Source organism: Plectropomus leopardus, chromosome 6 (assembly GCF_008729295.1).
Source record: "Plectropomus leopardus isolate mb chromosome 6, YSFRI_Pleo_2.0, whole genome shotgun sequence".
NCBI lineage: Eukaryota > Metazoa > Chordata > Actinopteri > Perciformes > Serranidae > Plectropomus > Plectropomus leopardus.
Window position 1 is genome coordinate 17,123,944 of NC_056468.1, and position 25,747 is coordinate 17,149,690.

General features: G+C 37.7%; 4 protein-coding genes and 1 non-coding gene across 5 annotated transcripts; 2 read left to right on the forward strand and 3 right to left on the reverse strand.

Moving 5' to 3' along the window:
• Positions 1-1,193: 1,193 nt before the first annotated feature.
• dimt1l (DIM1 dimethyladenosine transferase 1-like (S. cerevisiae)) lies at positions 1,194-7,009 on the reverse strand. The gene is made up of 12 exons (XM_042488334.1): positions 6,809-7,009; positions 5,375-5,448; positions 5,162-5,248; positions 4,012-4,073; positions 3,818-3,911; positions 3,680-3,729; positions 3,462-3,585; positions 2,553-2,645; positions 2,382-2,446; positions 2,001-2,064; positions 1,782-1,888; positions 1,194-1,676 (listed from the first exon to the last, which is right to left on the reverse strand). The coding sequence occupies exons 1-12, from the start codon at positions 6,864-6,866 to the stop codon at positions 1,634-1,636; spliced, it is 921 nt and encodes a 306-aa protein (XP_042344268.1). The 5' UTR covers positions 6,867-7,009; the 3' UTR covers positions 1,194-1,633.
• A 90-nt stretch (positions 7,010-7,099) lies between these two features.
• Positions 7,100-12,692, reverse strand: cenph (centromere protein H). Its single transcript, XM_042488913.1, has 10 exons — positions 12,578-12,692; positions 11,116-11,241; positions 10,873-10,928; positions 10,754-10,799; positions 10,575-10,643; positions 10,405-10,461; positions 10,259-10,322; positions 8,841-8,892; positions 8,568-8,728; positions 7,100-7,260 (listed from the first exon to the last, which is right to left on the reverse strand). Exons 2-10 carry the CDS (start codon positions 11,220-11,222, stop codon positions 7,168-7,170), a joined length of 705 nt encoding a protein of 234 aa, XP_042344847.1. The 5' UTR covers positions 11,223-11,241; positions 12,578-12,692; the 3' UTR covers positions 7,100-7,167.
• Positions 12,693-13,327: 635 nt separating this feature from the next.
• LOC121944246 (betaine--homocysteine S-methyltransferase 1-like) lies at positions 13,328-16,555 on the forward strand. Its single transcript, XM_042487977.1, has 8 exons — positions 13,328-13,504; positions 14,302-14,434; positions 14,549-14,661; positions 14,737-14,928; positions 15,038-15,185; positions 15,280-15,462; positions 15,700-15,928; positions 16,116-16,555. Exons 1-8 carry the CDS (start codon positions 13,484-13,486, stop codon positions 16,354-16,356), a joined length of 1,260 nt encoding a protein of 419 aa, XP_042343911.1. The 5' UTR covers positions 13,328-13,483; the 3' UTR covers positions 16,357-16,555.
• Positions 16,556-17,088: 533 nt separating this feature from the next.
• On the forward strand, positions 17,089-21,733 carry LOC121944247 (betaine--homocysteine S-methyltransferase 1-like). The gene is made up of 8 exons (XM_042487978.1): positions 17,089-17,195; positions 18,761-18,893; positions 19,194-19,306; positions 19,404-19,595; positions 20,036-20,183; positions 20,279-20,461; positions 21,208-21,436; positions 21,616-21,733. Exons 1-8 carry the CDS (start codon positions 17,178-17,180, stop codon positions 21,698-21,700), a joined length of 1,101 nt encoding a protein of 366 aa, XP_042343912.1. The 5' UTR covers positions 17,089-17,177; the 3' UTR covers positions 21,701-21,733.
• A 3,695-nt stretch (positions 21,734-25,428) lies between these two features.
• On the reverse strand, positions 25,429-25,500 carry trnaq-uug. Its single transcript has one exon. It is a non-coding gene; the product is annotated as a tRNA-Gln (tRNA).
• Between the last annotated feature and the right edge of the window lie 247 nt (positions 25,501-25,747).

The window sequence follows — 25,747 nt, forward strand, 5'->3', positions numbered from 1 at the left end:
GAGAGATATTCTCCAAATGCAGAATGACAGTGATATGAAACATATTAGATCATGCAGGGATGTTTGTGGTTAATCTTATAAGAGATGCACTCACATCACCCACACAACACATTAAAATATTTGACATCTGGAAAAATGAAACAGTGCAGCAGTGATAACTTAGGTCTGTCACAACCTTCAAACAATGAGAACACTTTCACAGTTTCACACTGTGAGGAACAAAAGTTTATTTCCACTGTGTCTTCACACCTTGCAGGCTCACAAAAGAAAAACTCGAGCAACATTGTCATCACCTACTCACTTTCGTGAAAGTTTTGTCTGAGTCATTGTGGGAATTTCCTCAATTACATCTAAGCACTGACTCTGACTAAAATCTTTTATATTTGTGTTCCACCACTACTAAGACAACAAAAGCATTTGGCAAGCTGTCTATAAGACCAAAACATTCATCTTAGAAAAAAATTAGGCTTAATCTCACTTTCATTGTTGTGAGTCCAACCAGAAGACTTTCCACATTACGCGCAATGTTTACTTGAGCAAGGTAAGACCACGACATGTCTCAGTGTGGAAAAACAAAAATTGGATCGTCATATGACGAATTGGGTGCAAAGCTGAGAAAGTGTATTATTTTTGACACACTCTGTAAATGCACTGGCTTCAAGCATTAATTGATTTTAGAGATAATGCTTTAAAAAATAAATGCTAGTGTTTAAGCATTAATAAAAAAAAATTAGCCCAAGCCCAATTTTTGTTTGGATAAATGCATAACTTCTACAGTTGTTAATATGAAAGTCTCGCTGGAAGCACTTGAGTGCTTGACAAGTTACGAATACTTAAAGTGCAGCTATTGTATTGCAGCAGGGTGTATCACTACTTTAATTAAACACCAAAAATTAAACCAAGCAGCTAAAATCACATCTAAAATGTGATATTTGCTACTATACTGACTTATATTATTTTAAATTGAATATCTTTGGGGTTTTGCACTCTTAGTTGGACCAAAGAAATTTGAATACATCTCCTTGGACTCCTGGAAATTGTGATGGTTACTATTTATTTCCTTTCTTTTTTTAAAAAAAAAAAGATTAATATAAAAATGATCATTTGAACGTAAGTAATACCACTTAGTGAGTCAGATGGTGTTCACACAAACAAGAAATGTGACACAGAAAGGAAACTTGTGGATAGTCTGAATTTATTTTACACTCAAAAATCTCCACTTGTTAAATATTTACCTTTCCCAAAGAAGGTCATTTTGGCATGAATAAAATGTATATTTCTTTTAGAGTAGAATAATTATCCATACCGATTATTTTCAATGTATGACAAACTCTCGAACACTGACAGGCCCTCGCCCAATAACGAGGGCATATACAGCTTCCATCTGCCAAAAGCTGCTCATGTATGCACGTGGACACTTTATACTCATAAGGGTAAAATAGCAAACTCAATATGAGCTCTTAAAATGCATCATCCAATATTCTTTGTACATTTCATCACACCATGTCAACACTCAAAATGTGGGTGCTCCAAGCCAAACTCCAGGGGAGGACAGATCAGTCAGACAGTCTATTACTTTCCTCATCTGAGCACGAACGTCAGAGCACCGTTCTCTTCAGTTCCCTCTCGCCATTTAAGAAAAGTGGATCCCTGCAGCGTTGAATGCATGAAGCAGCCTGAGGATAAACAAAACACCCATCAATCAAAACTGGCCCAAACTGATATTTATTTCATTAGATTATTTAGAAAAAGAGGATTGCAGTGGTAGATGTTCAACTTACACCATGAAGTCGTCGATGTCCATGGACCTGGCTCTCTTCTCACTGAATTCAGCCTCCTGCAAAACACTCTCAATCTTCTTGCTGATGCTGAAGTCTGCTGGGACTTCCTGTCAACATGGAGCACAAAAGTTTGGATCCACACAGGCTTAAAGAGTGATCCTAAAAAGTGCAGTTTCAAAAACACTTTTAAGTTGACCTAAAAACGACAGCATGACTCACCACACTGTGTACAGAGCAGTGAATTCTGTAGTTCTTTTCCAGCAGCTGCTCTACTGCAGTGGACCTGAGAATGAGAAAATCAACATATTGGGTTTTTATTCTGCTAATATTTACACAGAACTCGTTTGGATCACAAGTCATTTGGGAACATTTACATTTGGATTTACAGGCCAGAAACTGCACCTTTTTAACTTAATATTGAATTAAACTGACTTAACTTAATGTCCTTATAAAATCTTCAGAGATTTTTTCTTGTCTTACCTTGTTGTTGTTACTCTTTATTCTCATTTATGCAAAGCAAATTCCCCTTGAGGCAGGTTTTCATTCATTCATTCATTCATTCATTCATTGGGTGACAGTGTGCAGAGAGCAGATACTCACTTGAAAGCTGCACTGAGGGTTTTGTTTTTCCTTACAAAAGCTATTCTGACGAGGCCATCCCACTCCTTTTTGTGTGAAAAGAAAAAAACAACATTAAACAGCCACCATTTACCTCCTTTTATGATCGACTGCATTTTCACAGCATTAAATATTAATAGAGTCAAACCTTACCTGGAAGTTAACTGGAGGAGGAGGATTTTTCGGTTCTATCCTGACAACACTGGACTCCACTTTTGGAGGAGGACGGAAATTATTCTTCCCCACCTGATCACGGGAGGAAACAGCAAAACTGAGACACGGATGTTGAAATACCAGAAAACTTTTTTTTAAAAGCAGTGTTGGAAAAATCTGAAGGCCATCTGTCATTTTAAGAGATTATTATTAGACTGCATTATCAGGTTAAAATTCATATACATTTTTTAAAAGTATGTTAAGATCTTCTTGCCACTAAAGCCTATGTCACGCAAGAGAGCCAATAAACGGTCAACGGTGTCATGTTGACATTTAAGGTGTGTTGTTTGATTAACGGTCCCAACTCATGAATTGAGTAACATGCACGAAAACATTCCACCTTAAAAGCTGCCAGCTGCTGCCGGCAGAAGGCTTTGAGTGGCACGATGAATTAAAGTATTTTTCTCAGTCTTTAGCTGCTAAATGTTAACTAGTAAACATGAAGAGGCACCAAAGAATGCTTTCATGTTTTAGTTAAGGTTGACTGATATATGCCAACTTGCCACAGTAGGAAGAGTGGTTACGTAACCTTGGAAACGAGCCACATCTTAACAGTGTGCGTGCACGCATAGCTGCACTCCAGTACTTAGACAAATAGTACTACATCCCTGCTTATGAAAGCAAAATCTCTATGCTAGTTCTGTATATCAATAATTAAAAAGTGAAAATAAATGCCATCACATATGTCTTACTATATATATATATTATATATATATAATTAAAAATACACAGAACAAAAGATTATGGTTGAATTTTTACGATCCTGTCAAAATGAGGGACAACAAGAAAGTCTTCCGCAGCCTCGGGTCTGGAGATTCACTGTTGGCACGTTAAACAAACATCACTGACCTTCATGAGATGGTCGACACGAGCGAGCAGCTGTGTGTTGATGGACAGTCTGCAGTACAGTTTGTCTCCAGGCTTGGCAACAAGTCGCATGGCAAACTCTCTCTGGAACATCAACACGGCACACCTGAGCAAAAACGAAACGCAAAAGAGGTTCTACACGCTCCACATGGACATACAGAGAACGCAGTTAAAACGTTCAGCGGGCGGCCGATTGTTACCTGAAGAAAGGTCGATGCAGCAGGAGCTTGAAGACAAACGGTGACGAAATCTGTAAGATTTAGAAAGGGCAGGTTTGAGATGAATGTATGGAAGACACTGAATCAGCTGCGTGCAGTGGTGAGGAAACGTGTCTTTACCTGGTAAGGTAAATTAGCCACACACACGTCAAAGAAAGGCAGATCGGTTTTTAATACATCTCCTACTAATATTTGAAGTTTGGTCTGCATGGGCCTGTTGGAACACAAAACATGTTTTTTTTTTTAAATTAGATCATGCATTCACATATCTAACTGTAGATATTATGTAAATATATTCTGCTGTCTCGACTCACGTGCACTGGACTCTTTTCTGAAGTTCGGCCACTAATCTGCAGTCCAACTCACAGGCCACCACCTGCAGAAACAGCAACTTCTGGTAAGAGAGGAACTCCAGCGTACGGACGGTGTGGATCCGCTCTTTGCTGTGTGTTTATGAGTTTACACGAGTACACGGGGCACACTCAGGACAAGGAGGGCAACATTGTGTTAAAAAGTAAAATCACATTGAAGTTACACATGAAAACCTCATTTTGGCAATTATTAAATGCAATACTGAAGAACTTCAGCGTCAAAACAGTGATCTATTCATGTGTTACAGTTACAGAGACTACTGGGTTCCTACAGCTGACGGCAAGTCCGATTTAAGACTTTTTATTGCCACCCCAAGTAAAGACTAATTTTACAATAACCCAAAATTGTGGAAAAATAAATAAATGATTTTAAAACATGAACCAGCATCAATCACTTATGAGAGACAAGTTTTCTCAAATATTTCACTTTTTTTTCAGCCAAGTTAAAAAGTTAAATGATCTACTTCAACTGCTGAAAAAAAAATCAAAACCAAAACAAACACCTGGAAAACAACGAACACTTCATATTATCAAAGTATACGTTTAGTTTGGTCTTGACAAAAGCTTGTTAATTTTTCATGAGTGCTATTGATTCCTCTCTCCTGATCTGCATATCATCTAATTCGGTACATGTATTTAAAAAAAAAAAAAAAAAAAAAAAGATATTACCAATTTTTTTGAGATTTCAAAAAAGAAATATTGATTTAAGACATTTTAATACCAATTAAGGTCTTGTTTTTAGATAAATCAATTTAATATATCTTTATTCAGAAACCACAGTAACCCTGGACTACAAATTAAAGCATTTTCTTTGCCATCCACCTTTGCTTACAGTACTACACAGAGAATTTAATGACTTCTGGCATTTAACAAAGAATATAGGAGTAAATTCAGATACTGATCAAGCAACATGCAAACTGCAAGTTTAGGTCAACAAACTGCAATAACACCTGTTAATGTAATATATAATTACAGAATCAGAGTCACATTTGGTATCTCCACCTGACCTTTTTTTTAAAGAAGTTTTTGCGATTTTAAACGAGAAAAGCAAGAATGACTCAATATTTTGCATGACTCAAGGTGATGCTCTCACCTTCTTGGCTTTTTCCAGGAGTTTCACTGTCATGTTTCCGGTACCAGGTCCCACCTCCAAAACCACATCTGTCGGCCTCAGGGCGGCCTGAAAAACACAACCACAACCGTGACTTGATAACACTTCGCATCATGATTGCCTATGTACAGTCTTTGTTTACAGGGTGCTTGTGTGTGTGTGTGTGTGTGTGTGTGTGTGAAATCAATCAATTACCTTCTCGATGATCCCATTGACAATCAGTGGATTCTTCAGGATGTGCTGACCGATGCCTGTATTGAACATGATCCCTACAACAGACAGGATTGAGACACTTTGTGAGGGGCTTCTGTGATGTTAATGAGTAAATAAATGTTAAATTCATAGATTCAAATCTAGGTCTAGGGCTCTAGCACAATACAAGCTTAAGACAATAAATCCACTTCATTTCATAAAAAAGGTTTAGTCCCAGGAGTCAAAATATCTTAAAATAAGTATATATATGTGGGAGATGAAATCTGAGAGCAATGATTTTTGTACATTGTTTCATTGTGGTGGTAAAATGATAGTAATAGTAATATTTGAATATACATGATTTGGTAGATTTAGAGAGATTAAATGCCATCTTCAATTCAAGATACAAGTAATGCAGAAAACAAAATCTTATTAAACTTGGCAACTAATCGCAGTGGTGGAATGTAATTAAATACATATACTTACCTACAGCTTCCAACATACTTATACTTTACTTGAGTTTTTCCACTTTCTGTAACTCTATACTTCAACTACACACTTCATCGCAGAGGGATATAATGTACCATTTTCACCACTGCATTTGTTTGGCAACTTTAGTTAATAGTCACTTTGTAGATTACAAATTATAAATCAACTTGTACATTTTGATGTACTACTACTATAGGTCAAGTTACACAAGAGTAAATAAATCAGTTAAAATGAGCTCCAACTTTACCAGCTGCAACATTAAAGTAACCAACACATGAATGCATCTATAAACAGGGTCCACTTCAGTGATATGCTGTATATTATTCTCATAGCATAATGAATACCGTTACATTTGGTACTTTTATTATATAGTATAGTATATTTTGATGCTATAATAACCTACTTTAACTATAATTTAAGTGACGTTAAAAACGTGAATGCAAGACTTTCACTTGTAACAGAGTATTTGTACACTGTAGTACTGCTACTGTTACTTTAAAAGAAAACCTGAATTTTTCATCTACCACAGCTTGATATGTTAAAGTTTTAATATTAACTGGTTGTTTTGTGGACACTTTGTATGCCGAAACATCCAGAAGACACTTGACAATTTAATAAGTATCTTAAACAAGGTTATGTGTAAATGTGAATTTGCAGTTAAGTCAAACTGCGTTAAAAATCTGTTTTTGTAAACTCAGTTTGGCTTCAGTCTCACGGAAATTCATCGCGAGCGTTAACAAGTCACGTAAACAGATATTTAAAGGCAGCGCAGGCGACCGACTTGACAGCAAATCTCATTAACGATTAACCTTTACCACTATTACTGTAAAACCTGCTTGATATCTGTTGCGGTTTTACGATGATAAACTTTAAAGGCCGTTTTCTTCGGCAGCAGACAGTGATGTTTGCTAACATGCTAACGCTAACCTCTTCCTCGGAGAAACATACCTTGGTTTTTCACCTCTTGGTGCTGCCGGCTTTTTTTCTCCGCCTTAACTTTCGGCATTTTGGCCTCCGGTTTATTCCGACGAAAGACAGAGAAATCAAAATTTTTTAACAATTATTCAAAATATATCAGCCCTGGCTGCAGTAAGCACGTGTAACCTCCTTTTCTTCTTCCCTGACAGAATTTGCAGTAGTTTTAAAATCTCTTCTGAGCTCAGGTGTCGCCCTCTGGTGTCAGCTGGACGTCATCTATATTTCTTTTACAAACTAATCAAAAACAAAATAATGGTTTTGGTAGTTTTATTGATTATTTGTTTGACAATACAGACACATATAAATATGAGAAAAAAGTATTTCTTTCTCTATTCAGAGATGGGAAATTCCTCCAGCGTCATGGCGATGTCTCGCAGTTTGGGGTCATCCATCCAGTTGACTTTACAGGCCAAGAGTATGCCCTGAAAAGAAACACTGACATTAACCTCCTGCTTTTGTCTGATAATTTTGATTTATCCTAGCTATCGGGGATGAGTAGGACGTGATTAGTATGAAAAAGAAAATCCAAAAAACTAAGCATTGTCTTTGAACAGTTTGTTGTTTTTTAGAGGGGAAAATTATGTTTTTTTTATCTTGAATTGTTTTTTTTGGTGCAAAAGCAAATCTGTACAAACAATGCTATATTTGTTTAATGTTTTGTAACTCTTAGGGTTAGCGGTCCCTGTTCAAGTCTAAAACTGTTCCAAGTGTTCATTTCAATGCACACTTATTCAAAAACAAAATTGCTAATAATTAGAGGTAGACAAATTATCTGGATCATCATTTTAATTATCGCCAATAAATTAATTAAAAAGTGCAAAGACAATGTTAGCATGGGATGAACTTTTACATATATTCATTCTTAATTAAATTCTCACTTGACTTTATAAAAAAAAAAAGTTGCAGGGAACTTGCTGTGAATGATGTTTAAAGTCTTAGTTTTGATTAAACATTTGACAAAGGCATTTAAACAAAGTTTTGTGTTGGAGGTTATCATATTCAAAATTCTAAATATTGACAATAAGATTTTCATTTTTATTGTAAATGCATATAAGTTCCAAATATCAGTTCTGTCTCATTAACTAGTAATAATCAATATCAGTGCTGAAAAATCAATATCGGTCGACCCCTACTCAATGCAACATATCTAAAAGCCTTATGATTTGTTTATTTTGTAATTCTGTGTGAATTTTCCCTGTGTCCTTTTTGTCTGTAGGAACAGTCAGTCACGTCCAACCAGCCTGTGTGAAATGCTGTGATGATACAAGAATAAAGTCTATCATCAAATAGGTGCTTTCTAATTAACAGAGTCTTCGCTTATAACTATTTCTAAGATTGGTCAGATTTGTATGCCATATAAAACTACAAACTGTATTAAAAATAAACACGTTTCAATCCTTAAAACTGAACAGGTTTTGTAGTGTGTCCACGTTTATGTCGGGATCAGCTGCAGACTGCATTAGCAGTGAAGTCTACCATCTTTCTTTTTATACTGATTAATATATTGTGCTCTTGCTACGACTAGACGGCACATAAAAGTGTCCACAAATGAGGGCAAAAGGCCTAAGTTCAGTATAATGTGCAGAAAACCCGAAAAGTAATGTCCTCATATGAGGAAACAGGGTCGCAGGAGGATAATAAACGGCTGAACCAGGCATTAACCATGTTCACACATTGTACTGACAGATACTGTACTCTCTTTAACGCAATTCCTGTGCAGTTTATTTACCCTGAGGACGTTCTGCGTCATGATGGTCATCTTTTTGTACTTCTCCAGGTTCGCCTGGCCTTTCTCCAACGCAGCTTTGTACCTCTCTGTATCTGGGTGCTCTTTCTTGGACATCATCTCTTCCATTTCTTTCATTTTCTCATGTGTGAGTCGCTTCATCTCTACACACAAACACACACACACACACACACACACACTTGTCTATAAACTTGACCATGGAAAAACTAAATCAAAATTTAGTTGTACTTTTTAACCGTAAACCATAAAACATACTGAGCCTCTTCTTCTGTATTTCTGTGATTTCATCTTGAAGATCTCTTGTCTCCTGTTAACAAAACACAAGGAAATGCAATACATAATGAATTATCTCACAGTCACATGACACTCTTCATGTTTAAAATCGGACTGAAGAAAGGAAATCAAACTCATAGAGACGGAAACCATCAAAACTAGGAAAACCTTTGATCTGCTCCCAAAATCTACCCTAAACTGTATGAGTACAGTTAGGTAACAAGGTCATAAAGAGGGGCTTTTACAACTCCTTTCAGCTATAGTGTCAATAACATCCAGAACCAGATATCTGTTCACTGCATATCTCAAGAAGTTGAGACACCTCAAGGTCTTCTTAATCTCGCTCTATAAATCAGCAGCCTGAACCTCCTCACACATCAGAGGGTACAAAGGTAACTGTGGCCCCAAAGGATGAGGATGAGTTAACCATGATTCAGCAGTTACACATGCATCTGCAACACCGTCAAACTTATTTTTTCAACCTGGACCTTATTTTCCCATGTTTATGTGACTAATGGAGACAACAATTTTTGAAATTGGTCCAATTGAGCAACCATGTGGGGCACGTTAGTCAGTCAAGTCAGTTTAAATCCTCTGAAAGTGCTCGTTTTTCCACCGACCGGCTTAGATTTTTGTTTTCTTTTAGTGTCTGACAACAAAACATCCCTGAAGAGGTCAACTCTATCATTAAATATTTAATATTTGACATCATTTTGTTTAACCAGAATCATCCAGAAAATGCTTTTATCAAGCACACCCGACTCTATTTAAATAAACAGTCATTTTTTCGTCATAAAACCCACTTCATGAAAAATGGACAAAAAAACAAAAACTCACATAAGCCAGTTTGCTGTGACTTTTCCACCATCCCTACAATCACCGCCTCTGAAACATTTTAAACAAACCCTTAATTCACCCGGTTAGATATAAAAATATTCTGTCTCTATACACACTAAAATGACTTATTTAAATGGGGTAAGGAGGCTTCGATGGTAGCAATTTCAGGGCTGTTTCTGCTAAAATAAAAAGGTAACGTTCAGGAAAATGATCTGTCTCAGTAGGGATCCGTTCCATAATGTTTTTTGACACGTAAAATAATAATCTGAGCCTGTCAGTGGCAAAAACAAGCACTGCTAGTGGATAAAAAATGGATGACGTCTAATATGCCCCAAGTGGTTACATTGCAGCCTATTTTGTTGATGCTGGCTTGCACAATACTGGACCTTTTTTTTTTATTTTTATTTTTTTAATATGGTTGCTATTTGTCACTTAAGACAGAACGAATAAGAAAATGGGGTCCAGAATGAAAAATATACAAATGACCCTTTAAAGCTGCTGGATGTGACTCTGGAGAAAGAAAGTTCACTGCTGAGGGCACAATGGACGATGAGGCTACTTACTTGCCGAAGTTGCTTTATTTGTGAACAAAGAGCCATGCAGCGTTCATTCACAGATTTCAGGGCACTGAGAAAAACACAAAAGTTTCGACACACAATCATCATCAAAATAATTGTCTGTTGTTCCAAGATGCTGAGTGTTAACTTACACTGCCTCTGAATCATCCAGTTTCAGTTTTTCTCCAACAGCATGCCACATCTGCATTCTGAAAAACACCAGTTCAAGTAAAGATTGATCACAGTTAACTGCAGTTCGCTGCTTCTATGTTTCACTTTTAAATAACGGAAAAAACACTCATAACAAGAGGCCTTGGTTTACCTGTGCAGTGCCAATGTGCTGTTGAAATTATTTGTCTTGAGTCTTTCCAACTCAGTGACATAATCTGGCCTGTAATGTTTCATGGAAAAATATGTTAACAGTATATATTTTAAAATCAACTCTACTTTCACATCCAGACTCAATTCTAGATCTGCATTTAAAATATTTCAAATACTCACAAGTCTCTCTCTGCTTCAGATGTGCTGCACGATCTCTTACTTTTTCCTGTTATAGTAAAGAAATATTAATGCTTTGCTTGATAAAAATTTAATTTGGAGAAAGGAATATAGTAACATACCTGCATTAAGCTGGACTGCCATCTCAAAGCACTGGTTGGACATCTGCTGTTTTATTCTGAAAAACAGTCATTACCGTAATTTTAGATATTCTAATCATTGCCTTATTACAAGAGGTAATCTGGGTGCATCATACAACAGGATGAAATATTTAGACACCGGTGTCTGGTGATTCATTAAATAAACCTGCACTCAAACGTTGTTAACTGAGTGATAATAGTGTGTCAACAGATGTGGAGGAGAACCTCAGCAAGTCTGCAGGTTTCTGTCCGGCGGAGCTGTCCGGACCATCGTTCAGTGCCGCAGCCTCCACCATGTGGTTGATGTTTCCCATGTTGTCAGATGGCTCCATCACAGAACAGTGAAGGTGCCTGGAGGGACAAATCAGTCACGATATGTCAGATCACCTGGGTCTGATCTGAGGAGCTTACCCAATTTGGTATTGTTGACCAAAAAGAATGAATTACCACTCATGTGCTACTGAATTTGCTAATGTGTTTTACAAGCAAAAACATGGAGGACAATGACTCTGAATTTTAATGAAAGCAAAGCTCAAGGAAAATCTAATTCTTACTACAAGGTTAATATAAAAAGGCAAACATGCAGAGTATAAATATTGTCAGAAATGAATTGACTAGTCTAGAATTACATGTTTTACTTTATAATAGTGTTGCATTTCATAATAGCATTGCAATAGTGATTAATGGTGGATTTTTTAGAATCATAATCTGAAATATTTTATATTAATATTGTGACTTGTTACAGTTGCTCTGATGTAAAGCATAGAGAACTGTAGAAAGTAGAGATAAGAGTATGAAAAAAAGAAATTACATAAAAAAGTAAAACAAAAATATGTTTCACACCAGTATTTGAAATATTTAAAAACATATTTATACTTTTGGTTGTTTGTTTTTCAACTTTTCTACTTGCAGTCCACTACATCTCATATGATGGCTGGACTTCAGAAGTACATATTTCTAATGATCAAGTAACTGCTCTTAGGTTTGAAGTCTATGACACTCGCGTTAGGACAATGTAGTTACAAGACAAAATGTGCAATATGCTACAATATACAACACAATATAAACACAAATTAAAATATAAATGAGAAATATTTGTAACCTGAATCAGTTCTTAAGTGAAAGGTGAACAAACAAGATAAACATACTGCATATATATACAGGATTATACTCACTGATGCATTAACACATAAGCAGTGTCTCGTGAACATTCTCATTAAGTATTACGTTTTTGTATATAAAAATATTAAAGCCTTATTCTGCTAACGTCGATTAAGAAGTAACTACGGCTGTCAACTACCATAAGTTATAACGTTATGGTGTAGAAATATAAAACGTAGCAGAAAATGTAACCACATAGATACAAGTGCTAAAGTACGAACACCTAGGCTGATGTTAAATCCACTTTTGATAATCCAGCGTGAACAAAAACAATCAACGTTAACGTTACAGATGTCAGCATCCTCTTTAAACAGACCCGACAGATTGGGGATCTTTGAGAGGCTCTGCACATTAATAAATGAACGAGCAGATGTGTCTGTAAACATCTTACCTCGTTTGATTTACCTTAATATTGTCAGTAAATGAAAGTTACAGAAAGGCAGCGGTGCTGACGACAGTTAACTCTGGCACGTTAGCGTTAGTTTAGTCACTTTTTCCGATTGTCGGTTGAACCTCTGACATTTACCTTCAATAAGCTTTCAGCGTCGGTCACATATGAAGCTTTGTTTGTCAAAAACACTGCTCTTGTCAGTCGTTTAAGTTGTTTAACACCGTCAATTTCTCCCTGGTTTTGTTTACATCCGTTTTCAGATAACCCGCCAGGAAGTGACGTCATGTTGAGTTTCCCATCAAACCGCAGCAGCATCTCCTGTGGGAGGAGAGCACGAGAGCAAGTCAGAGTTTGTTTCAGAAAATCAAATGTTTCCACTGAAGTTTCGTCTTGTATCAATACTAATTGCACGCATAAGGAGATCGAGATTACTCGTGTCGTTGTTTTTCAGGTTGACAGTCCATAGATTACATTAATAAAGGTAGATCAATATTATTTAATTGCATTATGCAGTACCGAAAAATCATTTCCAAAATGTATCTAGTGATATTATGAATATAAAAAAAATTTGTATAAAACTTTTATTTATTCACTACTATTAATTATAATAATAACAATGGTAAAAATAAAAACATTAATAATAAAATCAGGGACAAAAGTTCATATACAAAAAAAGTAAGCAAATGGTTTGTCAATTCAACCAGGATGTACTTCTTCGATATTATACAATGTTGTATGTAGTTCATATATAGTCTATTATATATTTTCTAAACTTTTTTGGAGACGCCATTGTTTTGGGGGAGAAAAAATAAAAAAACTACAGTTCACAGAAGACATTATGGCCCACCTCGCGTGGAGAGTCACGGGGTTGCTTGCTGCAGCCGTGACTATTGGAGCCACCGTGCACGCTCACTCTCACAACATTTACTGTCTCAGTCTCGTGAGATTATCGTGTCCATGTCAGTGACGTACGATTAGTGACCACTTGTATGAGCGCTGTTTGTCGCTGTTTGTGATCAGTTCACTGACACGTTGACGACGATGGAGAGCAAGAAGAGAAGGGTATGATCATGAGCAATTTAGTTTTGCAAAGGCCTCCACCGTGCACGTTGGCCTGTCTGTTTGCATGTATTTTGAACATTGTCCTGAAACTGCATTGTCCTAACGCGAGTGCTATAGACTTCAAACCTAAGAGCAGTTACTTGATCAATAGAAATGTGTACTTCTAAAGTCCAGCCAACATATGAGATGTAGTGGACTGCGAGTAGAAAAGTTGAATAACAAGCAACCAAATCTCAGCAGGTGCTCCTGGACAGAGAAGTTCAGTCCATACACTGTTTAATGCCTCAGAGTTAACTAGAAACTCTGTTTAAAACACGCAGTTGTGAATAGTGTTTGAGTTTAGTCCTATTCTAATAAACCTGTTGCTTAAGCATAAATGAGGACGTCCTCTCACACAGTGTTTAATAACATACAGAGTATGTTAGATATGGATCTTTGTCAGGCTGTTACTGTTTGCCTTGGTTATTTGTGGTGATTTGGGCAAGATACAATATTATTGCGTTTGAAATCGCAATAATATTGTATCTTGACTTATGTATTGTGATAATATTGTTTTATCATTGCATTATTATTGTATTTTTTAAAATCATACTTGGGACCTTGTTTCTATCTAACATATTTATGTTTTTATATTTGTAATTATTTTTTTTACTATTGTATTGTTCTTTAGCTGCTTATACTTCTTCATACCTCATAGCTGCTGTAACATTGTGAATTTCCCCACTGTGGGACTAATAAAGTATTATCTTATCTAATCTTATCACAATACCGCTGTGTGTGTGTGTTTGTTCATTCAGGGTATCTTGGAGCGACTAAATGCTGGGGAGGTGGTTGTAGGCGATGGAGGTTATGTGCTGCAGTTAGAGCGACGCGGGTATGTGAAGGCGGGACACTGGACACCTGAGGCTGCTGTTGAACACCCTGAAGCAGGTAAATGCCACCTGCTCCTCTTTTAACATGATAAGCAGAATCTTGTTAAGCAACTTTTTAAATGAGCATAAAATGTTTTTGTGTTTTACATCAAATCACCTCTTTCTCTGTCAGTGCGTCAGCTGCACAGAGAGTTCCTGAGAGCAGGAGCCAACGTGATTCAGACATTTACCTTCTACTGCAGCGAGGACAAGCTGGAGATAAGTGGCAATGTCACCAAAATGACTGTAAGTGGAAAAATGTGGTTTGCTCTAATGTACCTGATAAATTCTAACATCCCAATCTGCTCTGGTTTGATCCAGGGGGCCCAGATCAATGAGGCAGCATGTGACCTGGCCAGGGAGGTCGCCAACGAGGGTGATGCGTTGGTCGCTGGGTGTGTCTCTAAGACTCCCTGTTATGTGCAGAGTCACAGTGAGACTGAGGTCAAGACCATCTTTAAGAAACAGATGGATGATTTCCTCAAGAAGGACATTGATTTCTTGATAGTGGAGGTATGAGCGGCACTGAAGATGAATAACTGTACAACAGATGGTAATTTGTTTAAGATCTGTGCTTTTTATTACCTTTTGTCTAATAAGTGAAGGCACATTCCTCCTGCAGTTTTTTGATCACGTGGAAGAGGCCGTGTGGGCAGTGGAGGTGCTAAAGACCAGCGGTAGACCAGTGGGAGCAACGCTTTGCATCTCCCCTCAAGGAGACATGCAGGGAGTCCCACCTGGAGAGTGTGCTGTCAGGCTGGTCAGAGCTGGTACGCTCACCTTCTGTGCTTTGATGCTTTAATTCGGCAAGAATTAAATCATGTTTTAGGTGTGAAATCTGGATCTGTTTAACTTCTATGTCAGGAGCCGACATTGTTGGAATAAACTGCCACCTGGACCCTCTGACGTGCGTCCGTACAGTGAAGTTGATGAAAGAGGGATTAGAGAAAGCTGGTCTCAAATCTCATCTCATGGTCCAGCCGCTGGGCTGTCACACACCCGAGTGTAACTTGGGTGGATACCCCTCCCTCCCTGAGTACCCCTTTGGTCAGCATTTGTTTAATTCTTGTCAGCATACACTGCAGAAGTGATACACTTGGCTTAAGTTCTGACTTTTGTTAGGAACAGTGTCATGGTTAGTATGTAAACTGTATTTTGTGTATTTAATAGAAGTATCAGGGTGTGTGAGTGTAGAGCTCATGTGTTGCTACATTTTTTATGCAATTTGAAGAGAGCACATACACAACAAAATGCTCCGACTTTAATATTCTACTCTCTTCTCAGCTCTGGAGACCAGAACAGTGACCCGCTGGGACATTCATAAATACGCCAGAGAGGCTTACAATGCTGGAATTCGCTACATTGGTGGCTGCTGTGGGTTTGAGGCCTACCATATCAGAGCTATAGCAGAGGAGCTGGCTGCAGAGAGAGGATTCCTCCCTCCAGCTTCAGAGAAGCACGGACTGTGGGGAGCTGCTCTGGAGATGCACACTAAACCCTGGGTCAGAGCCAGGTGAGACTGAGCACAGCAGTCATTTCCAAATAAGTTATAATGTTTTGTAAAAGGCAGCAAAGAGTGGCACAAGATGACATCAAGAAAATGTTATGTAACAAAGCAAGATAACAGGGGAACGTGTGTGTGTTTTTGTTCTGGAGGAGTGTTGATTTACAACCAATTAATTAGCAAAATTTTGTCTTAGGGCTCGTCGAGAGTACTGGGAAAACCTTCTGCCTGCTTCTGGACGTCCCAATTGCCCCTCCATGTCCACACCAGAGGATGATTATGAACAAAAGCTGAAATCTACCATATCGATAATGTCTTGTATGAACTACACAGTTTTCTCTATTCTTCATATGTCTGATCAGATTATCCCCTTTTCAGATAAAAATGGCAATCAGGGTACTTATCAACCACGTCTTTGTGTACGCAGAGATCTGTGAAATGGGTCGTAGGCTACTGTTTCAAAAATCATCACCTGTCATTATTTTAAGTGCATTATTTGTTGGTTTGGTATTTGTTTAGTTGGCTCAGTCATATTACACATACTGTAACTTCATTATTGAATCAGCTGCTTCCTTTTAGTACTGTAACTATGCATTAATCTTCTAAGCTTCATAACCAATTTGACTTCCACTTGTTAATAATTGTAATTGTATTAGCAATAAAACATCAGAGGTTTGTCAGTACTGTTCACTGATTGTTTAAATCTGCTGTGAAACATTTTAAAATTAAAAAAAAAAATAAATAATTGTGTCTTGTTTTTTCAACTAAACCTTTTTTTATTGTTTGATCCTTTATACAGACTAGTGTATATATAGGTTTATCAAATGAAGTGGCCAAACTAAGTGAAATGTAGCTTATCAGCCAAATGTTATTCACTATTGCACTTTTTATGGAGCAAAACATATTTTTAGAGCAAATATGACACTGCAGTGGAACCACTGATCCTGTTATCACAAAGGCGTTGAATCTTCATCTGTCGTTTGATTTAATATCAATGCGGTTTATCACTGTCAAATGTTTTGGTGTTTTATTCACGTAGATAGATGGTCGGCGTCTTTTCTTTTTTTTTTTTTTTTTTTTTTTTTGAGTAATTGAAGGGGGCGGGGGAAGGTGCGCGCGCGCTGTTGTCTCTGACTGCCACAGCCTCCCTCACCTCTGCTGTCAGTGACAGTGCAGCTGCTGATCCCTGACTCACCTCAAACAAGCTTTAATCTCGGTTTCTTCCAGGTTTTGCACGCTTGCCAGGACTTTGTCTACCATGGGAAGCAAGAGGAAGGTATGTCAAAGAAACATAACAAGTTACCTCGCGATTTGATGGTGATGTGAGTGAAACTGGTTGAAAGTAACTCAGTGTGGAGCTAATGCGAAGTGAATGCATTTCGATTCTCCAACTTAAAACTCACCTGTATTCTAAAGAGTGATTTAATGGAAAATGTTGAAAGCAAATTTTCAGTGCTCTGGTGTAACATCCTCATGCCTGCACATTTCTGTTGAAAGGAGATTAGCAGAGGTGCAGACACTAGGCTTGGGCAGTATCCATTTTTCATAACTTTATATCATGCATATCATGCTTTATTTCACCAGGTTATAACATATATGACGTTATATCGTGCTTAAAAAAGTTAAAAGCTTAGCTGTGGGTGATAGAAGTCATTGTAGCATGTGTGTCACTATCTCACCTACAATGGTTTCTTTCTAATCTGCATTTTTTGCCTTATTACACAAGTCTTGCAAGGTTTATAGCAATACTCCCAAACAAGGGCAGAAACTTTCATTTTCACCCGTCCTATAACATTATCCCCACCACTCGCAGTCATCATCTTTCTCAGCTCTACTGCCTGTTTCACCAGCCGAGACAGACTTTACATACCATACTGTGCACTTCAATACAGCATCTCCGTATCAGTTTAACAGAGAGAGGAGCATCTGTCTTCTTGACAGTATTAAAATCATAACTTCTAAATGCCCTGGTGTAAAAACCATGATTCCATCCAAGCCTAGCAGCAGCTGTAACATATCGCCTATTCAGATTCAGAATATAATAACTGGCAAACAGTAGGTTAAAGAAGAAGCAGCAAACGACTAAAGTGGGCTACACCTTTAAATGTGTAAAACAATTGTGTTTTCAATCAATGTTCAACTGCTAGAAAAACTTAATCATGCGGCTGTCCCAAAGCATTGAGGCTGCACGGGCTCTCTGTCACCTCATGCTGAAGCTGTGGTGCACACAGTTGTCTGTCCCTCAAAACTTAGGGTATCTGTCTCTCTCTGTCGCCTTCTAAATCTTGCTCTGATGTACTGATATAATAAGGAAAGCTATTAGACTAGCAAAAAAAATAATAAAGAATTTTTATTTTTATGCCAATATTGTCTCTGATCTCTAATTGATCTCAGTGTGAACACTAAAGACACATATTAATACAAGTTAAATCATATCTAGATACAATGTGATTACAAGACGCATTTTATTGCAAGCTATAAAGGGGGTCAATGTGACAACGTTTGCAAATGTTTAACACATTGCCCTACTCATTCAGTATGTTGTATGATGTAAATCTAAATATATAACTAATTAAGTAGTTAAATGTCAACACTGAGAGATTCAAAACAATCCCAAGAGACCTGGAAAACTATTTATTTCAAATGCGCAGAGTTCAACATGACATTCCTGTTTGAGCCACGTCATGCCTGAACTACTTCTCAAGTGAGTGTTATATGTGAGTTTTTAGACCCTGCAGGGATATATGTGTAATATGTTTGTGCATGCATGCTCTTTATGAGTACAGAAACTATCTGCAGGTGTGTGTTGATGTGTCTTTATCTGGGTCTGTGTGTATTCAGGGTATCTTGGAGCGACTAAATGCTGGGGAGGTGGTTGTAGGAGATGGAGGTTATGTGCTGCAGCTAGAGAGACGTGGATATGTAAAGGCAGGACACTGGACACCTGAGGCTGCAGTTGAACACCCTGAAGCAGGTATGTACCCGTCTATGGCTGGTTGAACCGGTTAGGCGCCCAGGTACAAAAATCTGCCACACATTACAAAAACATTTTTTTAAAAGAGAGACAGAGACAAAATTAGCAAATAACGTAATAATTAACGGTGCCAGTTCCCCAACAAATTTGCAATTAATCAAATTACCAAAACCTATTGGCAAACAGCAAGTTTAGGAATATGAGGACCCACATTTTAAGACCTTTTTTTTATCCGTCCGTAATCCATCTTCCTGAGTTCATCATAGAGACCTCTCCTCCGTCTCTCTGTTTCTCTGTCAGTGCGTCAGCTGCACAGAGAGTTCCTGAGAGCAGGAGCCAACGTGATTCAAACGTTCACCTTCTACTGCAGCGAGGACAAGCTGGAGATAAGCGGCAACGTCACCAACATCACCGTCAGTATAAAACCTTCTCAATAAAGCAGCAATATTATTCTGTTTACATCAAATGATGACAATAATCCTCATATCTATCTGCTCTGGTTTGATCCAGGGGGCCCAGATCAATGAGGCAGCATGTGACCTGGCCAGGGAGGTCGCCAACGAGGGTGATGCGTTGGTCGCTGGAGGCGTGTCCCAGACTCCCTGTTATGTGCAGAGTCACAGTGAGACTGAGGTCAAGACCATCTTTAAGAAACAGATGGATGACTTTCTCAAGAAGGACATTGATTTCTTCATTGCAGAGGTATGCCTAACAAGGAACTTTGAGGGGAGTAAACTGTGAAATTGACTGTAATGTGCAGGAATTTGTATTTTGAGCTCAACGATGAGTCAAATGACTAATAAAAATGTGATACTGACTCTGCAATTTTACACAACTTTTTGCCCTTTTCTTCTCACTGCTTTGGTCATGATAAACCCACTGTGTGCTTCCTGCCCACACACACACACAATTAGTAACTAGCTAGGTGTAGCAATTAAAGAGGCAGATACTTTTGGGGTGGTTGAGACCAGACTTAAACTAAACTGAAGTCAATATTTTTGGGGGTTTTTTTTTAAGTACACTGAGGCAAAAAAAAAAAAAAAAAATCAATGAATTCATTGTACATTTTCAGTGTTTTTTTTTATTGCTTCTTTTTTCAAGGTCAAGTTTTTTTGATTACATGTGTATCTTTTTTTCTGCAGTACTTTGAACATGTGGAAGAGGCCGTGTGGGCAGTGGAGGTGCTAAAGACCAGCGATAAACCAGTGGGAGCAACGCTTTGCATCTCCCCTCAAGGAGACATGCAGGGAGTCCCACCTGGAGAGTGTGCTGTCAGGCTGGTCAGAGCTGGTACACTCACCTTCTGTGCTTTGATGCTTTAATTCGGCAAGAATTAAATCATGTTTTAGGTGTGAAATCTGGATCTGTTTAACTTCATTGTGCAGGAGCCGACATTGTTGGAATAAACTGCCACCTGGACCCTCTGACGTGTGTCCGTACAGTGAAGTTGATGAAAGAGGGATTAGAGAAAGCTGGTCTCAAAGCTCATCTCATGGTCCAGCCGCTGGGCTGTCACACACCTGAGTGCAACCACACTGGATACCTCTCGCTCCCTGAGTTCCCCTTTGGTCAGTACTTCCACTTCTTCTTGCACCAGTTAAACACTGATTCAATTCAAGGTCCTACACAGGACACACCTGTCCACAGTTAAACATAACACAAGCAATGTGTGTGACAGATGCTTGCTGTCACCTGCCAATCACACTGATGTTTTTCTCACGTCCGAGGCTGGGTTCAATTTGGTCATGATTCTAAAGCCCTGAATAAACCTGTGGTTCCCAGTCTCTTGATTTCTGTTTTTGTGTTTATTGAACTATCACCAATTTACTGCTAAGGAGAGCAATGTGATTACTTTTGCTTCTTTTGTAGGTTGCATATGTTATGTCATTGGAAGGACTGAAAGCCTCCATCATATAATTCTTGTTTGAAAGCTTGAACGCCTCTCTTATATTTATTTAAAATTTTTCTCTGATAAGTTAAACAAAACTTGGGATTCATTGTCCCTTTATTTCATTTTAAAAAAATAGTGTGATTTATTTAGTTAGCCATTTAACAGAGTAAATGGATCTATTTCTATATGCAACTGATATCATTTTTTGGGAGGTGAGGGTCTGTAAGCGTGTGTTTTGCATTCTCATAACGATATAAAACTGGATGACATGTACACTCAGATGGATAGATACAACGATACAAAAAAAAAACATTTTTTTGATAGGAAAGCAAGCCTTCTTGTATTGCTACCTCGTTTATGAAGTTTAAAGAAAGCATTGATGTGACAAAATGCGCAGACCTTAATATTCTACTCTCTTCTCAGCTCTGGAGACCAGAACAGTGACCCGCTGGGACATCCATAAATACGCCAGAGAGGCTTACAATGCTGGAATTCGCTACATTGGTGGCTGCTGTGGGTTTGAGGCCTACCATATCAGAGCTATAGCAGAGGAGCTGGCTGCAGAGAGAGGATTCCTCCCTCCAGCTTCAGAGAAGCACGGACTGTGGGGAGCTGCTCTGGAGATGCACACTAAACCCTGGGTCAGAGCCAGGTGAGACTGAGCACAGCAGCCACTGCTCTTTTTAAATTAGGTCTATGTTTTACAAAAGTGGTACAAGATGACATTAAGAAACGTGTATATAACAAAGCAAGATAGCAAAGGAAAGTGTGTATTTTTGCACTGCAAACGTTTTGATTTACAACCAGCTCATCTACTGAAATTTGTTGCAGGTCTCGTCGAGAATACTGGGAAAAACTTTTGCCTGCTTCTGGACGTCCCAAATGCCCCTCCATGGCCACGCCAGCTGATAAATAAGAGGAAGGATAATCAATAGCTAGAATCAAACATACCAACACAATCATGTCTCTACTGTATGTCTCTACATTCTCTATGGCAATAATATGACTGTGTCTCATTACTAATATGTCTGATCAGATAGATACAAGGTACAAGTTAGATTTATTTATTTACATTTAAAAATTGAATTTCAAATTTGTTAAATCTTTTGACATCATTGACATGACATTTACATGTCAGATGACATTTATACTGTGAAATCACTAAATGAATGACAACTTTTACATGAAAAACAACGCTGATATTTTTATTAATAACTTCATGTATTAGTTGTAAAACATTCTCGTAAGCCTGTCATTTTTATTGTCAGATTGCAGAAATGTGCTGCTACATTTTTTTCTGTTTAATTTTTTTTTAAACTCTCCAATATTTCTTACAGTGTTGATTTGTTAAAAAGCGATGCTATTTTTTCGTTATTCAGACATGTCTGTTTAAAGTGGAAAGGAAATTGCAAGTGAACTGGTCCAACTTTTATATGCAATGTACAAATAAATCAATCACTGCCTAACAGTGCATCACTTACTCCTTTACATACATTCACCTGAGTTTTCATTTCAAATCTCATTAATGTGTGACAAGTCTGACCAATGGATTGTTGTCTTGGGTTGGACTGGTTTTGAAATGTGTTACATTTTGGGGGTTGAAGATAAAAAGGGCACGGAGAGATTGGACAGGATGGCTCTGTATATATGCCTTTGTATATAGTATATATATATATATATAATATATATACACACGTCATACATACACATACACATATACATATTCAGTTTGAGTTTACTGGAATCAGCGAATGCAAGACAGTAACATTTGAGTGTTTGTGAAAGCAGGGAGCAGAGTCTTCCTCTCACCTTGTATCGTGCACATGGCTCATTTCGTGTTACTCATTATCAGTGTGTGACTTGGACATAACACTGAATCAGGGTCAAGTCGTGTGAATTGAGGAGTCAGATAACTGTCTCGAATCAGGGGAAAGTCAGTGAGGTGAGGTGAGGTGAGGTGAGGTGAGGTGAGGTGAGGTGAGGTGAGGTGAGGTGAGGTGACAGTTAGCTAACCTTCACCTTGATACAGCCATAGTCAAGGTGGGTCGAGTACAATAATTGTGGTGCTTTTATGATGTATGCTGCTCTTAACTTGTTCCTGTGGGTTTTTTTTTATAATCTCTAATTTTATTTATTTAGTAGTTGTTTTTTGAGCTGCTGGATACATGAATTTTCCTGTGGGGATCAATAAAGTATCTAAAAAGTATCTATCCTCTATCTATCTATCTATCTATCTATCTATCTATCTATCTATTCTTTATCTATCTTCTAGTGAGGTAATAAAAGCTCGTATAAAAGTTACAATTAGCAGGGTCCCTGGTGGCTCAGTTGGTAGAGCAGGTGCCACATGTACAGAGGCTGTGTCCTTGCCATAGCGGCTGCAGATTTGAGTCCTGGCCCTTTGCTTGCATGTCATCCCCTCAATCTCTCCCCCTTTCATGCAACATCTCTCCTATGTAATAAGGGCAATAAATAAAACAAAATAAAAATAAAAACACAATTAGGTAAATATGTATACATGGTGGTACAGCACATTGCAACCCTAATATTTATATATCATAGTTTTACCTATGCCGCTACACTCTCTAGTAGCAAGAGGCCAGAAGCTCTGCAATCAAACACCTTTGTGCACAATATGAGTTGTTTGACAAATTTTTATTACTGATGACACTTAGAGTTTAGCCTTGTAATATTATAGGTTTTGCTGAAATTTAAACTCATATCGCTGGATCCCAGGCTCCAGAGTGCTAAGCATTACACCACAGAACCACATATACAGTTTAGCCATAGTTCAGCAACATGTCAGAATAAGTCACTGTTTTGCAAGTCACAAGTAACTTTCAAGTCTTTTCACTGATGTCCCAAGTCAAGTGTCAAACTTTGAGTTTCAAAGTCTAATGCGGTTGTCACCGAGCAACATTTTAACCACAGAGCAATAATATATTTGTAGGATTACAAACAGTACTCTAAATGAATGTGGGATTTTTGTGTGTGTGTCTGGCTAGCTCTGGGGTTAAGCATGCAGAAAAAAAGGGGGTGATTTATTAACCAAAATTACAACTTAAACAGAGGAGAAAAACAAAAATCCCGGGAAAAAGAACAAAAAGCAACTGAGGTAAGAAACAACTTAAAGAAAATCACAGCCTCACAGCAAGCCGCCACTGACAATCATTCCTCCAGTCAATGCCCAGGTGGCTTTCTATCACCCCTCCCCCACCCTAACTGGACTCCAAAAAGGGAATCAGCCTTAACCCTGATTCTAACAGATCAACATAAACATATAATTGGTAAAATATTTACAGGTGAGCCAGAATCAATTTATCCCTCTCTCTATGATGAATTACGCTCCCAAATCTTCCACCTGTCACCAGCGTCTGATCACACAGCCAGAGTCACTCAGACTGCTGAGCCCCTCCCCCTCTCTCCTCAGCCCAGGCTGCCAGCAACCAATATGATACTGGTGACCAAAGGACAAAATCATCACTATCATCAATAAAGCAGGTTTAAACAAAAAGCAAAAACAAACAAAAAACTGGCTCATGAAAGATCTATTTTGAAAGAGATTCCTTGGATAAAAAGTGGAGATAAGTCTCTTAATTGATAACTTCACTGTGACTAAGGAGGCACAGGTGGCCTGATGAGGCTGACAGTGACTGCTGCAGGGATCTGCAAATGTGAAAGGGTACTGAGAGAACCCTTTCACAATATTTAATCAAATCAAGAATGCTTTTTAATATGAATACGGTAATATATATATATATATATCTGAATGAATGCACAAAAAGGCCAGAAAGCTTGATAAAGTTCACAATTACACAGAACACAAATACATTTATTTTATTCTACATTATATCTTTTTTTAAATGTTATTTGTTGAAACTAGAATAATTTCTATTTCTATGCATTATCCTGCTATATACCATTGCGGTCTTCTCCAAATGCGATTTTAACAACAGAGTGACAATATATTCAATTTACAAAAATCATGAATGCTTTTTAAATTTTGTCTTTTTGTTGTATAGTATTTTGTTGTATTTCTGTATATATTACATAAAAAGTATTTAAAATGCTTCATGAGCATTCAGCAATAGCTCATTTTTGTTTTGTTAATGTACAGCATAAAGCACTCCTGTTAACCTCTTGTGCTTCATGCATGTAGAATTCAAAAATAAAAACATAACCGTTAACTAAAAAATGTATGTATATGGAAAATGGTAGTAAATGTATGAATATGGAAATAAATGTATAATAAATTCACCACTAAAAAAATAAATACAGAAAGAATACAACCCTGCCTTCTGCCCGATGACAGCTGGGATTGGCTCCAGCCCCCCTGCGACCCTTAGGAGGACAAGCAGTTACAGGAAATGACTGACTGACTGACAGAAAGAATACATAAATTATAAAAAATACAGAGAAATAAAATTATGCATAAATAAGCCCAAAAGTTGATATGAATGTTGATATTTTATAAGACATAAATGCATTGATATAAGTGGACATTTTATTTCTGCCATATGTATTGGTAGTTAGTTTTACTTAGTTTTAGCTGTATCACTAAGCATGCATTAAGCAGACTATTTATTGTTGGGATTTCATCAGTATTTACAATTATAAGTAAGCACTATCTTTTAGAAAATCTGGAGGTTCCACCGAGATTTGAACTCGGATCGCTGGATTCAAAGTCCAGAGTGCTAACCATTACACCATGGAACCTTGCATAGAACAGACTGCAATCACATCATCATCTTGTTGGTATTATTTGTTATTCTTATTATTTTTATCATTATTATCATTGTCATTATTATTATTATTATTACTATTATTATATTTTTTGCTTTTCTGAAGGCATATGCCTGATTTTGCCTTCAAAACTATTTTGGTGGCATCTAGTGGTGAGGATTGCAGAATGCAACCAGCTGAGAATTCTCCAATGCACCAAGCATGAACTCCTGGTTAGGAT

Coding starts and splice junctions, on each gene's coding strand:
- dimt1l (XM_042488334.1), bottom strand. CDS start 6,866: ATGCCGAAAGTTAAGGCGGAGAAAAAAAGCCGGCAGCACCAAGAGGTG. Junction 2,646..3,461: donor GTGTCGACCATCTCATGAAG/GTCAGTGATGTT, acceptor TCCCGTGATCAG/GTGGGGAAGAATAATTTCCG. Junction 1,889..2,000: donor ACTGCTCTGTACACAGTGTG/GTGAGTCATGCT, acceptor CCATGTTGACAG/GAAGTCCCAGCAGACTTCAG.
- cenph (XM_042488913.1), bottom strand. CDS start 11,222: ATGGAGCCATCTGACAACATGGGAAACATCAACCACATGGTGGAGGCT. Junction 10,323..10,404: donor CTGGATGATTCAGAGGCAGT/GTAAGTTAACAC, acceptor TGTTTTTCTCAG/TGCCCTGAAATCTGTGAATG. Junction 8,729..8,840: donor AATACAGAAGAAGAGGCTCA/GTATGTTTTATG, acceptor GTTTGTGTGTAG/AGATGAAGCGACTCACACAT.
- LOC121944246 (XM_042487977.1), top strand. CDS start 13,484: ATGGAGAGCAAGAAGAGAAGG. Junction 14,435..14,548: donor TGTTGAACACCCTGAAGCAG/GTAAATGCCACC, acceptor TTTCTCTGTCAG/TGCGTCAGCTGCACAGAGAG. Junction 15,463..15,699: donor CCTCCCTGAGTACCCCTTTG/GTCAGCATTTGT, acceptor CTCTCTTCTCAG/CTCTGGAGACCAGAACAGTG.
- LOC121944247 (XM_042487978.1), top strand. Junction 20,462..21,207: donor GCTCCCTGAGTTCCCCTTTG/GTCAGTACTTCC, acceptor CTCTCTTCTCAG/CTCTGGAGACCAGAACAGTG. Junction 21,437..21,615: donor AAACCCTGGGTCAGAGCCAG/GTGAGACTGAGC, acceptor AATTTGTTGCAG/GTCTCGTCGAGAATACTGGG.